Raw genomic sequence first — 18,461 nt, forward strand, 5'->3', positions numbered from 1 at the left:
CAGGTTCCCTTTAAGTGAAGATGCCCAGCCCCCGACTTTGGGAAGAGGGGAACTGTATGTAGACTAGCAGCTGGCAGAATCCTGGATAGAGGGGGAAGAGAGGGTTTGTAGGACAATGTAAGCAGGAATGATTAAATGAGATGGGGGAAACTAGTCATTCTTACCCTCCAATCCAGGTGCAGCTGGTTTAAAAGGACAGCGGAGTTGTTCATTCCTTCTATGGAAGTGGAGGTGCAAACAATTCCGGTATTCGGGTCTATGGATGCAAGGTGGAGGGACCTGCGTATGTTGCTTTGACTCTGCAAGAGGCATTCTTTTTTTTTTTTTGCAGTGTTGTGTGGCATGTTTGAATACACTATTCCGTATAGAGGCATCCAGAAAAAAAATACTTTTGGAAACTGAGATCTGATTCTTTGGTCGTTTTGAGAACTTAACATCCCTATGTTGAAAACGATCTGCCTGAGCACAGATATGTTAAGTGTTTTCATTTGGATACAGACAGAAACAAACACTCTTTATACACAGTGTCATTAATAACTTTCAATCTTTAATAACTCAGCAGGAATAAAGATATTAGAAAAAAAATACTATAGCTATTGCCATGTGGAAAAGCTTCCTCCAATCACATGTGTAAATACAGATGAAAATCCTCCAGAAGATATATACTGTATATATACGGTAATTTAGTTGTGTGTGAAGATAAAACCCAGCCTAGGATCAATACAATCTATTGTAGGTCGTAGACCATCATTGGAAGAGATGAGGAATTTATATCACGGGTATCATCTGTGTTCGCTTAGGCAGCACTTAGCAAATCATTAAGAGTTTTTTTTTTACTTTGTGAAACATAAGTTCTTAAATAATCAATAGCCACAGTTCATCTTTACTCAGCAGACAGCACAAAATACAGTCCCATCATCATAGTGCAAAAAAAAGTAGTAACGCGTTAAGTACTCCATACACATTTGGAGCAACGTCAGCCGAAAGCACAGATTTCAACTTGACCAGCCGATTATCTCATATGCATGGCAGCCCCATGACTCTCCCTACAAGAAGAGTTGAGCACGTAGAATTTCAACACATTTTAATTTTTGGGCAGTCAGTGTCCGACAACAGCAAACACCCCTCTCCATTGAGAACACATGCACGCCCTGCCGAACCGATCATGCGTTTGGGTGGTGGGTGGATCATTTGGTGTCTGGACACCTTTACGCCCTCTTATCTTATTCCAACCATGTGTCCTGTCAAGAAAGCAGGAGACAAAGCGGCACTACGCTTTCATAGCACCATTGCCACCTCTATCTAGCGATCAGCAGGGGTCTTTTTTTTAATCTTCTAAATCTTTTCAGGATTAAGTACAAATTTCACATGCAGATTTTCCTGAGCTCACTGCACGCCATATTGATTCAAAAACTGGCATGTAGAATGAGGAAACTAAGGCTTTACAGCCATTGTTCTGATAAATGGCATGTTAGAAAATATTGCACCATATCAAAAAGTTTCTCATCATCAAAACGTTAACCTGTGACTGACATTTTTCACTTTTATGTAGTTAACGTCCATTAATACCCGGTTTACCCTTTCTATCAAATTAATTTCATATTCGGACAAGATGTGGTCTTCAATCAGCAAACTCGGGTCCAGGTCTCTTTGCTTGGGTTCTCGGTAATGGCAAAGTTTGGCAATATCACTTGGAACTTGGTACTGATTGCCCATGAACTCAAGTGGAACATGGACAGAAACTTTGACAATGCTCCTGGGATTTATGATCATCTTTGTAGGATTGTTTTCGTTGGGCAGGTTGGGTTCCCTGTAGACATGATGGAGGATGTTAACTCCTGGGATGGAAATCCACTCTTCAGGAGTTAAGCCATTAGTCTTATCTTGAAGAGTGGTTGGAAATAAATGATTTTCGAAGATAAAAACATTCAAGTTTGGGTCATCACGAAGCAGATAGTTCATCATTTCTGGCCAGTCTTTATGGACGACTGGGATGATCAACTCGTCAAGGTCATTCAGTGCTATATATTTACTCTTGTACATGTTGCGATAAATGCAGTCATTCAATGCCGCAGTCTGACCAAAGTAATGGAGATCTCCAGGATGATCGGGGTAGTGCCAACCCTTGGAAACATTTATGAAAGAGGTAATGGGCCAAGAAATAAGTTCTACAAATTTTATGTTGACGTAATAGGATAGGATTGTTTTCATATCTGGGCTAGATTCAGTGTGGTAGATGATCACTTTTTCAGCACCCAGTATGCGGTACATCTCCATAGATTGAATAAACTGGAGGACGTTACTGTAGGCGCCGAACATTGCCGAAACGCAAATAAGAATGTTGTACTGAAATTTAGGTTCTAATTTATTAACCTGTTCAACAGTATTTTTGATTTTTAGGAACACAGGAGCAGGGTCGTCCATTCGGTATAGAGATACATATCCTGGGTCTTCGTCGTCTGGGACATTGCACAAGAGATCTGTTGTACCATATGGAAAATTAAAGTGGTCTGTGTGGACCTGATACTCAGCAAAATTAATGCTAGAATTATTAGGGTTAAGAAAACAGAAATCACACAGCAAAGAATCAGGTTCATATCGATAGGTTATGCCTAAAATCCGGACAATTCTGCTACCACGAAAGTCCAGATAGGCAGATACCAGGAAGGTCCTACTGTTCTTGACTTTAATGATGGTATCGTCCGTTATGTTGAGTTTACATACTGGCTCTAATATTAGCTTTACTGGTCTGAGAAAGTAGGAGGTAAGAGAGTCCTCAGGTAGCGCAACTTTTACAAAGACAATAATGTATGCCAAGTAGACCAAGGAAAAGGTTGCAAAAATTACAGAAAAGACTTTGCAGAGTTTCCTGAAGGATGTACATGGATTCATTCCCGATAGGTAACCAAGATACAAATTGTTATCTTCTTTTCTCAAGTTCTTCCATTGAACAGATATAGCCTAAAGAAAAAAAAATAGGGATAAATATTTAAATTCATACAGTAAAATCTATTATTAAAGCCAACAATTATTTATGGCATTTTATGGCTAAAAGATTCTATAACGATCACTGGAGCAGATTTTTGAACCTAGGATCAGCTTGTAGAGGAACTTAGTAAATTCAGAGTAAAAGATCAGTCCAGGAGAAGACAGAAGCAGATTTCTCTGATAAAGATATATTATAAAATTGCTTACATTCAGTTGTACTATTGATGTATGCATTATTTATACATTAAAACAACAGTTTCTCTTTAGTGGCGATTTTGAAGAAGACTGTTTTAATTTTTCTGCCGTAATCTTTACAGGAATCTAGCTTCCTCGCAGGCTGCTGAATATACAGTAAATGTGTGTAGAAGTTAATGATTAAGACAACCTATTTTGATTCCAAAAGAAGCGTGTTTTTGCAACTGTTAATATTTGATTATATGTGATGTTGTAATCATGACACGGCTGCATTACACATTGCAGCAAAACTGCCTAAAGGTCCTAGGAATTCCAGTTAGTCTTTGATGTTGAGCTCTGTGGCAAGGTAATGGCCAGAAATCCAGCTCGCAGCAAACCCCGACTAATAAAATCTTTTTACTCTGAACTTACTATAAAGGCAAGTAATCTAGAGGACCCTCTAGAATCTCAAAAAACTTTTTTTTAGACATTAGGTTGGGGCTACATAGCCATTTTTGAAACAACACGTGTCGCTGCTACATCGCGGTGTCAGGGGTCGGATTGTCACTCAGAAAATACAGAGACAAGCAATTCACAAAAAGTCCAACCGCGTCTGATTTTTTTGTGTGACTTGCTTGTCACAACCTCTTTCATTTGTATTGTGCTGTAGTGATCTTTGGCAGTGCAACGTATCAAAGCCAATGTCTCCGTGTAGACTCAGCCTTTGGTTGCCAGTTGTTCCCACCATGAGAGTGAGAGATTCCTTTAAAGGGGACCTTTCACTGGATTTGTTATTTTAATTTGAAAACAAGTACCTCCTCCAGTTGAAGCCCCTCCATTACAAAGTCATGCTCCCCAGAAACAATGGTTCAAATTTTACTTTCACCCAACTGGGCATAAGCCACAGAACTTCTCTGTGGGCACGGCCGTGTTTTGGTTGGCAGTCATTACAGAAGAAAAGGGAAATGCCCAAACGGAAGTTCTTTGGTACATGCCCAGTTGATTAAAGGGACTATTTACACCATTGTTCCCGGAGGAAATTACTTTGAAATGAAAGGGAAAAGAAATCAGAATCAGTGAAGCAGCGTCAACTGGAGAAGTTTAAATTTAAAATCGACTAAAATGTCTTGTTTAAAGACTTGTGATAACAGTATAATACAATATAAGCCATGGGACAGAGCCCAAAATTAAGAAAAGCCATGACAGCTTAGATAAATCTCTACTAAGGGTCTTTTGATATAAAGTTTGGGGGGCTTGAGTAAACCGAAAACCAATCGGTGATTGTTTAATTTTCATTTAAATGTAACTAGTATCAAGAAGAGGAGGATGGTGGTGTCCTTACAAATAATCATCCTATTCCCCCCATCATACACTTTACATGCACTTTAATTGGCAGTACTTTTCCTGTTTACATGAAGAGATGTGTTGGCAGCCAACGATACCACAGGTCTGCAAGGGTAAAATAGTTTGAAAAGAAGTGATTCTCATATATTTTCAATAACTGAACTCAGCAAAAATATCGAAAAAAATCCATCACATACAGCTTTTTTACAAACACTGACTTCATAGGCTTTTTCTTGCACCATACTTTTATCTCTCTGCGTGACCTTTGGTGAATGATTTTGGAGCCAATAGATTGGTTAAAAATGGTTTTTCATGGTACAAACCAAATTCCTTCCATACTCTGGACAAGATGGTGCTCTGGTGTATTGCATTGATGTTCCCTCGGCTGATGGAAAATTTAACATTGAGTGCAATGTGAGTGAGTGGAGACTCTACTGATTTACCCAATGGCAGCAAATATGCTTCAGTGCCTATAAGGCATTCTGTGCCATGAGAATTTAGACTTTATTCTTAGGAAACTTAGAAAGTACCCAAAGTAGTCTTTTAAAGAAGTTGTGAAGACATTTCTAGGTAACACCAAAGATCCAAAATTTAAATCAATCGTGGAGAACATGCTGAAACATTTCAAAGCCTTGGGTTGCCTGACGAAGCTGAAGTTACGTTTTTTACATTCATATTTGGACAACTTTCCTGTAAACCTTGGTGTGGTTAGTAAATTGCAAGGAGAAAGATTTTTATCAGGAAATCAAGGATATGTAACGACGATACCAAGGTACATGGAACAAGAACATGATGATAGAGGACTACTGCTGGATGAATTAATCTCCAATAAAGTTGCAGAATGAATGGTCAATACATTTTTATGTATAGTATTGTGTACGTTTTTGGCTACAATAAAGATTTTTTTCGTTCATCTCGCTTGTTCGTAATTTCACGTGCGTTTTGTGCAAAATCCATACTTGATGGTTAAAAATAGATTTTTTTTTTAAAACAGGACATAAGAATACTAATAAGTCTCGGTCATTGAATTTGAAACAATTTTCATGAAGCCAAATTTTGCATACCTGTGTAATTTTTAAGCTGGAGATTGCAGGTTTGCACTGATTAGTGATCGTTTGGACGATCATTGTCCTAGTCCTAAATCAGATCTTTTTATCTTTAGATTGGCTTATTGGGTATTTCAGAAAAGAGCCATACTCTACCCAAAATATCCTTCTGTGGCCAAGGATCAGGAATCAAAAGTCTATCATCAGCCAACTTTATTTATATAGTCTTTAGTCCAGAATTTTTTACGAGCTCAAAAAAAAGGAGTCGATTGCATATCATCTTGTGACCAGGAAAACACAGAAAATTTAAGTAATTTTCTATATAATAAATAAAATGTTAATATTAAATTAACAAATTGTATTTGTTTTTATGGTCACAAGATACTTTGCACCATCGAGCCACATTCGTACTTCTTCTAGCATGGTTCTGTCTTCAAAGTTTAGAATTTCATGTGAAAGAAGGGATGTGGTGTTGACTCACATCCTGCCCCTTACGAATATGTGAAAGCCAAATGGGTTTGACTTGTCCTACACAAACGGTGCAAACAAACACCCCCCAAAAAATAAAACCTGCTGAGTGAATATTGTGGCAGAGCTCTTCAATGAAACCAACTGCTAGAGTTCTATGGATAGGGTTAGATATGAGGTATTAAAATAGTTACAAAAGAATAACACAGGATCCGATAGCTGCTACTGAGCATGCGCCGGTGGTGCCATTTTGCTGGAGAGGAAAAAAAATTGTCCACCTCCAAGATGGCAATGCCGAGCCTGCGCAGTAGCAGCTATCGGATCAACTATATATACCCCGATAGCTGCTACTGAGCATGCAACGGCGGCGCCATTTTCAAATAATTATTTATTTTTTTTTTTTAAATATCAGGATCACCACTATTATAATTATATGCACATTACACATGGGATTATGCTGCAGAGCAGAGGCCACAGCTGGCGCCTGCCTGCAAAGGGGTTTAGTTTTTTATTTCTGCTTTCAGACCTCAAATAATGCAAAGAAAACAAGTTCATAATCCTTTAGAAACAACAATGCTAATGCTTTAACTCGGGAAGAGTTCAGAAATCAATATTTTGTGGAATAACCATGATTTTTAATCACAGCTTTCATGCGTCTTGGCATGCTTTCCACCAGTCTTTCACACTGCTTCTGGCACAAAAATGTAAGCAGTTCTTCTTTGTGTGATGGCTTGTGACTATCCATCATCCTCTTGATTACATTCCAGAGGTTTTCAGTGGGGTTCAGGTCTGGAGATTGGGCTGCCCATGACAGGGTTTTGATGTGGTTGTCTCTTAATTTTGGCCAGAGCTGTATGCAATGGTGCACCCCAAAGATTGCCACTCTCGCCTTTAATTTTTATACTTAATATGGAACCTTTTCTTTTGAAAGGTTCGAGCGAATACTAACATTATGGGACCTAACAGGAGCGCCGCAGATATCAAGATTGCAGCTTACACAGATAATCTGATTTTTTTGACTATTTCTTTGCCAAGTCTGATGGCAAAATTCCATTTATACAATGGCTTCTCTAATTTTAAAATCAATTTCTCAAAGTCGGAAATCCTGAATATTAATATCCTCTCACCTTTGGTAGCACCCTTGAAAGAAACTTTTAGCTTTAAATAGTCTAATTCAGCTTTAAAATATTTGGGAATCTTCCTACCAAAAGACAGACTTGACGCGCTCGCTTAATTTCCCTAAGTTACTACAATCAGTGACAGAACTGCTCAGTGCCTGAGGTTTGGGTTCTTTCTTATGAAAATGAATTTTTAAAAAAAAAAAGCATAAATTAACTTAACAGTGAAAGGGAAAACTAAATTAAACTGGAATTTTTAATTTTATTTTTACTTAAGTACAATATACAGTATGTATTTAGGGGATAATGGTTTCAATACTACACTGGAAACTCAGGGAGTGCTGGTGATGCATGGATGGGTGCAAAATACTTGCCTTGCCCCAGACTCTGGCACCCCACGCTATGCAAATTAATGGGCAGGATTTCATTTTCAACCAGAAATTGCTTAGAAATCAATTTAAATGCTATATAATAACACTCGTCAAATGAAGTACCGTTGTATGAAAGCTGAAATAGAAACTCAGTTTTTCTCCCTGCAGCAACATTTTTTGGTCATAAAAATGTCGAAAAATTCAGCCATCGGGAGATGTTGGTAGTCTTTAGTTATTAGACAACTGTTTCCACATGACACAATAGGCGAGAGCAGGCTTGTGCCTCAAGGAATGCATCCTGAGGGCGTAAATGCTTTGATAAAACTTAAGTGCTGAGCAGATCAGATGGTTTTTTTTTTTATTTCTCTTCGAAGGTTATTTTTTGCTCAAAAAACCCTTCATTATTTTGGAGTTGGGCCATCGTTTTGTTATCATTGGTTCCAACGCTTCCAAATGTAAAATAAATACTGGCGATACAGAATCTGAACCTTTCACATCACCGGCAAAGAAAATAAAATGATCTTGAATCGTTTCGAGTAAAATACAGTGAAGTATAAAATATTCAAATATATATATAAAGTTGTCAAATTTAGCACTTTTGTATTTTAAAGATTCTTTACACATTCTTACTAACTTTTTCATTATTTCTCTCAGAGTGAAACAATCAGCAAACTGGTTCTGCTGGATCTGGTATGTCTATTAGGGTCTGTGCACACGATGCCTTTACTCCATCGGCAGAGCCACAGAGTTTTTCTATGAAGAGCTGCTTCATGAAATTGTCAGCAGCCTTTCTCCTGTACTGGCCTTGATGTTGCTTTTTGCGGCCGCCGAAGGCTTTTCTCTATACTTTCTACTTGTTCTAGTGTGTTAGTGTGTGTGTATATATGCATGTTTGTGTATATATATTATATATACATATACACATACAGTGGGGCAAAAAAGTATTTAGTCAGTCAGCAATAGTGCAAGTTCCACCACTTAAAAAGATGAGAGGCGTCTGTAATTTACATCATAGGTAGACCTCAACTATGGGAGACAAACTGAGAAAAAAAAATCCAGAAAATCACATTGTCTGTTTTTTTAACATTTTATTTGCATATTATGGTGGAAAATAAGTATTTGGTCACAAACAAAATTTCATCTCAATACTTTGTAATATATCCTTTGTTGGCAATGACAGAGGTCAAACGTTTTCTGTAAGTCTTCACAAGGTTGCCACACACTGTTGTTGGTATGTTGGCCCATTCCTCCATGCAGATCTCCTCTAGAGCAGTGATGTTTTTGGCTTTTCGCTTGGCAACACGGACTTTCAACTCCCTCCAAAGGTTTTCTATAGGGTTGAGATCTGGAGACTGGCTAGGCCACTCCAGGACCTTGAAATGCTTTTTACAAAGCCACTCCTTCGTTGCCCTGGCGGTGTGCTTTGGATCATTGTCATGTTGAAAGACCCAGCCACGTTTCATCTTCAATGCCCTTGCTGATGGAAGGAGGTTTGCACTCAAAATCTCACGATACATGGCCCCATTCATTCTTTCATGTACCCGGATCAGTCGTCCTGGCCCCTTTGCAGAGGAAAAGCCCCAAAGCATGATGTTTCCACCACCATGCTTTACAGTAGGTATGGTGTTTGATGGATGCAACTCAGTATTCTTTTTCCTCCAAACACGACAAGTTGTGTTTCTACCAAACAGTTCCAGTTTGGTTTCATCAGACCATAGGACATTCTCCCAAAACTCCTCTGGATCATCCAAATGCTCTCTAGCAAACTTCAGACGGGCCCGGACATGTACTGGCTTAAGCAGTGGGACACGTCTGGCACTGCAGGATCTGAGTCCATGGTGGCGTAGTGTGTTACTTATGGTAGGCCTTGTTACATTGGTCCCAGCTCTCTGCAGTTCATTCACTAGGTCCCCCCGCGTGGTTCTGGGATTTTTGCTCACCGTTCTTGTGATCATTCTGACCCCACGGGGTGGGATTTTGCGTGGAGCCCCAGATCGAGGGAGATTATCAGTGGTCTTGTATGTCTTCCATTTTCTAATTATTGCTCCCACTGTTGATTTCTTCACTCCAAGCTGGTTGGCTATTGCAGATTCAGTCTTCCCAGCCTGGTGCAGGGCTACAATTTTGTTTCTGGTGTCCTTTGACAGCTCTTTGGTCTTCACCATAGTGGAGTTTGGAGTCAGACTGTTTGAGGGTGTGCACAGGTGTCTTTTTATACTGATAACAAGTTTAAACAGGTGCCATTACTACAGGTAATGAGTGGAGGAAAGAGGAGACTCTTAAAGAAGAAGTTACAGGTCTGTGAGAGCCAGAAATCTTGATTGTTTGTTTCTGACCAAATACTTATTTTCCACCATAATATGCAAAAAAATGATAAAAAAACAGACAATGTGATTTTCTGGATTTTTTTTTCTCAGTTTGTCTCCCATAGTTGAGGTCTACCTATGATGTAAATTACAGACGCCTCTCATCTTTTTAAGTGGTGGAACTTGCACTATTGCTGACTGACTAAATACTTTTTTGCCCCACTGTATATACAGTACAGACCAAGCGTTTGGACACACCATCTCATTTAAAGATTTTTTCTGTATTTTCATGACTATGAAAATTGTACATTCACACTGAAGGCATCAAAACTATGAATTAACACATGTGGAATTATATACTTAACAAAAAAGTGTAAAACAACTGAAATTATGTCTTATATTCTAGGTTCTTCAAAGTAGCCACTTTTTGCTTTGATGCCTGCTTTGCACACTCTTGGCATTCTCTTGATGAGCTTCAAGAGGTAGTCACCAGGAATGGTCTTCCAACAATACAGAGGGTACGGAAAGTATTCAGACCCCTTTACATTTTTCACTCTTTGTTTCATTGCAGCCATTTGGTAAATTCAAAAAAGTTCATTTTTTTTTTTCACATTAATGTACACTCTGCACCCCATCTTGACTGAAAAAAAAAAGAAATGTAGAAATTTTTGAAAAATTAATAAATAACAAAAAAAACCTGATGGGGTGCAGAGTGTACATTAATGTGAAAAAAATGAACTTTTTTGAATTTACCAAATGGCTGCAATGAAACAAAGAGTGAAAAATGTAAAGGGGTCTGAATACTTTCCGCACGCATTGTAAACTACAAACCAGTCCGAACAGTGAATGAAGATGGGACGTTTTCTGCCCCTTCGTCGTAAGGTACAGGTAATAGAAGAGGTGGGAGATGGAAGAGAGTAACACTGGACTGCACAGAGTTTGTAGTTAGTTTCTATGAAAATACATAAGTTTGCATAGGATACGCAGATGCTTAATTCTGATGCCCTACTTGACTCTCAAAGCAGCCGAGATATGGATTCAGCTCCAGCAGCCCTGCGATTTCAGTAATGTGATTGCACACAACATCCATAGTTAAGTTGCACCATCCAAGACCACTGCGTCCACTGACACAGCAGGTCAATCACTATCACAGATGATCTGCTCTCCAGGATTTCAGCCGCTTCCTACAAAGTTATGTTTTTCAGGAACATTTTGCAGGAACTTCCTGAACACTGACGACAAGGAAATTCATGGCTCTGGCACAAATCAGCACATATACCGTAAGATTGTGCAGTAAGAAACCAGATTCAACTCAACAGCCTAAAAATGTAGGTTATCCTTATGTGACCTCATGTTTGAGAATGCCCACACTATCAGGCACTGTATGCATACTTATTAGTCCATAATTTTATCAATCGCATTCACTTTTTATGGCATAAATCTACTGCCGTGTACAAGGCAAAAACTTAGTTACTTAGGGCAGTAAAAGTTAAGCTTATGTTATACCAGCTCCATTACATGTGTCACACACTATAGTTACTGGACATTATAATTATCAACTGCAATTTACTATTTATGGGCGTATTTCTCTGCACAATGCAAAACCCGAGAACGGAGCAACAAAATCCCAAAAGACATGATCATAAAATCATACAAATTTTATTAAACCAATATTAACACATTATATCAAAATATATAAATATATAGTAGGCATATAGCCAAAAAAACATGGAGTGTGGAGGAAACTGGTGGTATGCTTGGGGACCAGGAGGAAGTAAGTTATATTACATCCAAGGCATAGCCAGAGAGATCACCACATCACATTACTGTCTCATAGCGTTATTTCATGATTTAGGGGACCTCAGTACAAATGTCCATGGCAAAGTATATCATTATACACCGCCATCCTATCAGTGAGCATAATCACTAGCGTGAAACAAACAGGCTTACCCATTAAGTCAAGATGACTCCCTCCACTTCCACAAGCAGACCCCCTGACGCGCGTTTCGCCGTCTGCTTTTTCAAAAGGGGTGTGTTAATAGGTAGTTCTTCGGGGTTTAAATGGGGAGAGAACCGGAAGTAGCACTGGCGTTCCGGCGCATGCGCACTCGGGACCCGGCCCCCCTGACCCAGCAGGCCGTCATCACTGCGAGCGCATAGAGCGGAAATCCGCCTAATGACGTCACATAAATATGCACGCGCAGCATGGACATTTGTACTGAGGTCCCCTAAATCATGAAATAACGCTATGAGACAGTAATGTGATGTGGTGATCTCTCTGGCTATGCCTTGGATGTAATATAACTTACTTCCTCCTGGTCCCCAAACATACCACCAGTTTCCTCCACACTCCATGTTTTTTTGGCTATATGCCTACTATATATTTATATATTTTGATATAATGTGTTAATATTGGTTTAATAAAATTTGTATGATTTTATGATCATGTCTTTTGGGATTTTGTTGCTCCGTTCTCTTATTTTGTATGTGTTTTGGAGCTCCCCGAACTATCCTAAGGATTGGGACTTTGATATTGGGGGAGGTATACAAGTGTACTCCTGGCCACCAACTTATTTCAGGTTTTCTGAGTTTTGCGTTAGATCTAATTCTTCTGTGTTTTTCACAGCATCAAACTCTAAACAAATGGACTTTCGTACACGGGACCAAACCTGGCTTTCCCGGCTACAGGAGGTGTTGAAAGAGGATTCTGGTGGGATTTTAATCTCAGATGGAGGAGACTCGGGGGAGAGGATTAGCAGATTAAAGTCGCTGTTGTACAGGAGGACGAGGCTGTGGTGGAACAGGGCCTCTCTGGGCCAATATTTGGCACGTAATCTGATACCTAGGGGTCTACGGATTCAGAATTTCCCGTCATTTGTCATTGAGGATGAAATCTTTAAGGGAAAGTGGGAGGATTTGGCCACTCAATGCTCCAGAGGCTTTATAGAACTATTAATGGGACTGGATGAGACTAAACTAGTTGAGATTGAGAAGGAGATTGATAGTTTACAAGTATTGATTAAAGAGGATCTCACATCTGAGGCCCTTGTGAAACTAAATGGAGATTTAGACAAGGATTTCACTAAATGGGAACAGGAAATAGGGGCAGTGAAGACCAAGAAGTTACAACGAGACAATACTGATTACCAAGACAATAAAGTCTATCGGTGGAGAAATAACTCTAGAAAGGCACGTCCTCCGGCACAACCCAGATCTGGCTCCATTTCATCTATGACCTCGGTTGAAGAGTCAAGTGTGGCATCGGATCAATCAAGTTCTGGTAACAGAGTCACAAATAGAAAGATACAACCGGGTAGGGCAGTAAAAGGACGTTACAACAATAAAAGAAAATTTACGTCCCCAACTAAATATGATCGTAAAGCAAAAAATTCGAATTTGGAGGTAATCAATTTATCCCCTCACTCGTTTTCTGAAACACAAATTGATCTGCTAAAATTGGGTCTAAATTTCTTGCCTTGCAATAATTTTGATTTTTTTTTACAGTGTTGAAAGACATTCATCTTTTTTGTCGGAAGTTAATACTAAAGAAACTATACAGTCAAAAAGAGCCAGATCGGGGTTCGTTTACGGAGGCAGAGCGTGATACCTTACAAATATTGGAGGACCTATTGAGGGAACAACAACCCGAATCACTAGGTAATTTTCCTATGTCGGTTGTGTCCAGATCCCTCACATTCCCTCCCTTGTCCATTTGTCCCCAGGTTGAGATCTTCTGTAGATTGGTGACAGAGGATCTCAAGAAAATACCTAAATATAGATGTAATGATAACTTGACAAGTATGCAGAGGAAGGCCTTGTGGGAGTTACAAGCGTTGGACACAGTCGTATATAAACCTGCGGACAAAGGGGGGAATGTGGTTATCTGGCCAGCCGACAAATATGAAAAGGAAGCGTTCCGTCAACTCAGAAATAAGACCACATACCGAGTATTGGATAATAATCCGATACAGGGCTTTACCAGGGATCTAGAATCTATCTTATCCTATGCGAATGAATCAGGCTTGGCACCTAAAAAAGTACTGGATGGTCTTTTACCTAAATTCCCGAGAATTGCTACGTTCTACTTATTGCCCAAAGTGCACAAAGATGCTGTTAATCCCCCTGGCAGACCTATAGTCTCTGGCATAGGGGGGCTGTGTGACAATTTGTGTAAGTTCATTGACTTCTATCTCAAACCACTTGTGGAAACACTCCCCTCCTATGTTAGAGACACTACAGATGTACTTACAAGGGTCGACGGTCTGTCCCTCGAGGCGGGCATGCTCCTAGTCACTATTGACATAGAATCACTCTATACGTCCATCAGACACTGTGACGGTTTGAGAGCGGCACGCTTCTTCCTCAAGACGGCCAACCGGGATGGACATTTTTCGGATTTTATTTTGGAATTATTAGAATTTGTGTTAACGCACAATTTTTTTGTATTCAAGGATAAATATTATTTACAATTGCAGGGGACTGCCATGGGGGCGGCATGCGCTCCGTCCTATGCTAATTTGTTCTTGGGTTTCTGGGAACGCACTATTTTCCAGGGGGACGGGGCGCATGCCGCGGACCAGGTGGTTGGCTGGTTTCGGTACATCGATGATGTGCTTATGATTTGAAACGGTGACGAGACCAGCCTAACCAAGTTCATGCAAGACCTTAACACAAATTGTTTTAATTTAAAATTCACGTACACATGGGATCACAGTCAAATTAATTTCTTGGATTTCACTTTGTGTGTTGCCGAGGATGGCTCAATCGAAACAGATCTCTATCGGAAAAAGACAGCAGTTAATTCGTTACTGCATGCCTCCTCGGCACACAATTACTCCACAATTAAGGCCATCCCGGTTGGCCAGTTCTTGAGGAACAGGCGTGTCTGCTCCACGGAGGCCCGTTTTGAGGGACAGTCCGCGACCCTTACTAATAGGTTTAAAGCCAGGGGGTACAGTAATCGGTGTATTAGGGCTGGATATAGACGTGCCAAACAAACCCGTAGAGAGGACCTATTATTACCCCCCAAAAAAAGTGATCAATTGAGAGATACTGAGATTAGATTCATCTCTACGGCGAATTGCAGCTGGGATCAGATCCGTGATATTATGACCAAACATTGGTCGGTTTTACTTACGGATAATGCCCTGGCAAAACATCTCTCCCCTTTTCCATGCATGGTACAGCGTAGGGGACGAAACTTAAAAGACAGTTTGGTCCCTAGCCACTATGTGGCCAAGCGTAATACCTTCTTTACAAAAACTAACCCAAGAGTTGGATGTTTTCCCTGCGGCTCGTGTGTCGCGTGTCCTAACATCCTTAGAAGTGGGACCTTCAAAACATCTGATGGGAGCAGGGAATATAAGATTTGCGAATATATCACTTGCAATACCACCTATGTGGTCTATTACGCCACGTGTCCCTGCTCCCTCATTTATGTCGGTCTCACTTCTAGGGAACTGAAAGTTAGGACGCGCGAACACGTTCGGGAGATAATAGCTGCAAGGGATGTGTGTGATGTTTCCATGCTTAAAACCCTCCCTCGGCATTTTAATGTATATCACGGATCTGATCCCAGTGGTTTAAAAGTGAGGGGGATTGACAAAATCCATGGGGGTGTCAGGGGTGGCAATCTAAAACAATTACTTGCACAACGTGAGTGCAGGTGGATTGTCACCCTTGACACTATGTCCCCCAAGGGGTTAAATGAACAGCTAAGTTTTGTCCCCTTTTTGTGACATTTTGGGGTGAGTCTCATTGCTGTGTTCCTCTACTGTGCTCGTCCTCCTGTTTTTGCGACCTCTGGTGTGATTTTTTTCACCAGTGTTTTTTCTATTTTTTTGGCTTGTCCTCTCCCCTGTGACTCTCCTCCACATCTTTGTTTTTATCTTGTTTTTTAATTTTTGTTGTTCTTTGTTTTAGTTATCTACATAATGGGTGTTGAGCGCCGAGTCGGCGTTATTAACCGTGTCTCCATCTGCCGGACCACAGTATTTAATATCCTGCCGATTCACCATGGATGAAGAAGCCCCTGTCTTCCATTATGTCATTTTGTGTTTTGATATATGTAGGGTCATCTAATATACTGTTTGTATGATACATATTATTGCATTTTCCTGTATGTTTATCGTGTCTATTGACATATGTTATTTCACTTATAGGTTGTATTCTTTTCTTATTATGACACATTGTGGCACCCTTTAATATATCATGTCTTTTGCACTTTATCCCCCCCAAAAATGGCGACTTATGTTGCCTTTGATAATATGGCCGCTGGTCAGTTGTATTTTGTGATAACCTTTTTAATAGTATTATATTATTATAACAGCGGCATTTTGTTGTATGCTGGCTGTGCACTGCATCACAATCGCACTTACCTAAGCACTTTATTTCATTGTACGTTTAGTACTGTCCTTGCATGTTTCTTCTGAAAGATGGCCACTTCCATGGTCTCCGGCAAGATGGCCACCGGCTGAGCGCGCGTGCGCTCTGGATCCTACTCCCCCTTCTCCTGTCGGGCTGTCTAATAGAGCTGCATGCGCATATTTATGTGACGTCATTAGGCGGATTTCCGCTCTATGAGCTCGCAGTGATGACGGCCTGCTGGGTCAAGGGGGCCGGGTCCCGAGTGCACATGCGCCGGAACGCCAGCGCTACTTCCGGTTCTCTCCCCATTTAAACCCCGAAGAACTACCTATTAACACACCCCTTTTGAAAAAGCAGACGGCGAAACGCGTGTCAGGGGGTCTGCTTGTGGAACCGGAGGGAGTCATCTTGACTTAATGGGTAAGCCTGTTTGATTCACGCTAGTGATTATGGTCACTGATAGGGTGGCGGTGTATAATGATATACTTTGCCATGGACATTTGTACTGAGGTCCCCTAAATCATGAAATAACGCTATGAGACAGTAATGTGATGTGGTGATCTCTCTGGCTATGCCTTGGATGTAATATAACTTACTTCCTCCTGGTCCCCAAGCATACCACCAGTTTCCTCCACACTCCATGTTTTTTTGGCTATATGCCTACTATATATTTATATATTTTGATATAATGTGTTAATATTGGTTTAATAAAATTTGTATGATTTTATGATCATGTCTTTTGGGATTTTATTGCTCCGTTCTCTTGTTTTGTATGTGTTTTGGTGCTCCCTGAACTATCCTAAGGATTGGGACTTGTATACCTCCCCCAATATCAAAGTGTACTCCTGGCCACAAACTTATTTCAGGTTTTCTGAGTTTTGCGTTAGATACAATGCAAAACCCGTGTGTACTTCAGGTAGTAAAATCTAAGCTTATGTTAGAGCATACCAGCAACATACAAACCATTTTAGTATGGGACATTTTTCGCATTATCGAATTAATTCATTAAAAATCAGATGACGTTAATTAAATTCCAAATTTGGAATTTAGATAAACTAAATTAAAGCCTATGTTATAGCAAATCAACTCTACCAAATGTGTTACACATAGACACACTGAAAATGCTTTCATTACCGATCGAATTTTCTGAAAATAGGATGAAGTCAATGTCGTGTACACTCCAAATGTTGAACTTGTATCAACTAAATTAAAGCCTATGTTAAGGCATATCAACTCAACTAGGTGTGTTGAATATACATGTATATTTTTTGCAATATGTTCGCATCTTCTAAAAATAGGGTGAATTTAATGTTCTATACTACCCAAAAATGGTACTTTAATCAACTAAATTTAGGTTAGAGCATGTCGACTCTACCAAATGCGTTACATATACACATACTGAAAATAGGCTCATTACCAACCGCATTTTTCACAAATAGATTTAAGTTAACATAATTCATAATACAAATGTTCTACATCGATCAATTAATTAAAGCCTGTGTTTGAACATCAGTACCACATTGACTAACTCCACCAAATTTTCAGAAAATGTGCTCAGTAGTGAAGGTAATGTAATTTATAATACAAATGTGGTACTCATATTAAGTTAAAGCCTATGTTAGAGCATATAAACTGTACCAGGTTTGTTACATATATACACACACACAAAATGATATTTGTCACAATACTGTGAAGTTAATATCATGTGCCACTAGCACCAGTGAAACAGAGCCTCGCCATCTAGGTAGGATTGCCACCAGTTCCTAGTTAGATTATAAGCCTGATCCGTTAACGAGATTATATTGGTCCAGAAACCAGCCCCGGTAGTTTGAGAGGTTAAACCGAGAAATGGAAGTGTGGATTTGTGGAACGAGATAGAAGAGCAGCCCAAGGTTAAATTATATATTTAATCACCTTAAGGGCGCAATAGACAATACACTATATACTATACACGATGGTAACACATACAGTGGTCAGATATGCAAGTACAGATAGTGGTATGACAAAAAATAAAAGCAGAATATATGTTAGTTACCAGGTAATGTTAGGTCATAGGTGCGCTGGGCCACAGGGGGCATGGGCTGTCAGCTGTCTCCTTGATCCTTTCACGTTAATTGAAGCAGCTCCAACTTCTGAAGTGGACCACATGCATCACAGAAAATGGGACCATACAGCCATACATTATCCTTTATCCCCCTTGGGTCACTCCCTTCATGCCTCTGGGTTGAACCTAAATCCCCTCACCTTGCCTCTGCAGCTGCGCTACATTTTCAGTACATA

General features: G+C 39.9%; 1 protein-coding gene across 1 annotated transcript in view; it reads right to left on the reverse strand.

The window, feature by feature from the left end:
• Nucleotides 1–527: 527 nt before the first annotated feature.
• Nucleotides 528–18,461, reverse strand: part of LOC138666305 (uncharacterized) — an 81,215-nt gene continuing 63,281 nt past the window's right edge. Inside the window, exon 3 of the mRNA XM_069754532.1 lies at nucleotides 528–2,961. Coding sequence (XP_069610633.1) covers nucleotides 1,510–2,961 — 1,452 coding nt within the window. The 3' untranslated portion in view covers nucleotides 528–1,509. The remainder of the gene's footprint in view (nucleotides 2,962–18,461) is intronic.

The sequence above is a fragment of the Ranitomeya imitator genome, chromosome 2, assembly GCF_032444005.1.
Source record: "Ranitomeya imitator isolate aRanImi1 chromosome 2, aRanImi1.pri, whole genome shotgun sequence".
NCBI lineage: Eukaryota > Metazoa > Chordata > Amphibia > Anura > Dendrobatidae > Ranitomeya > Ranitomeya imitator.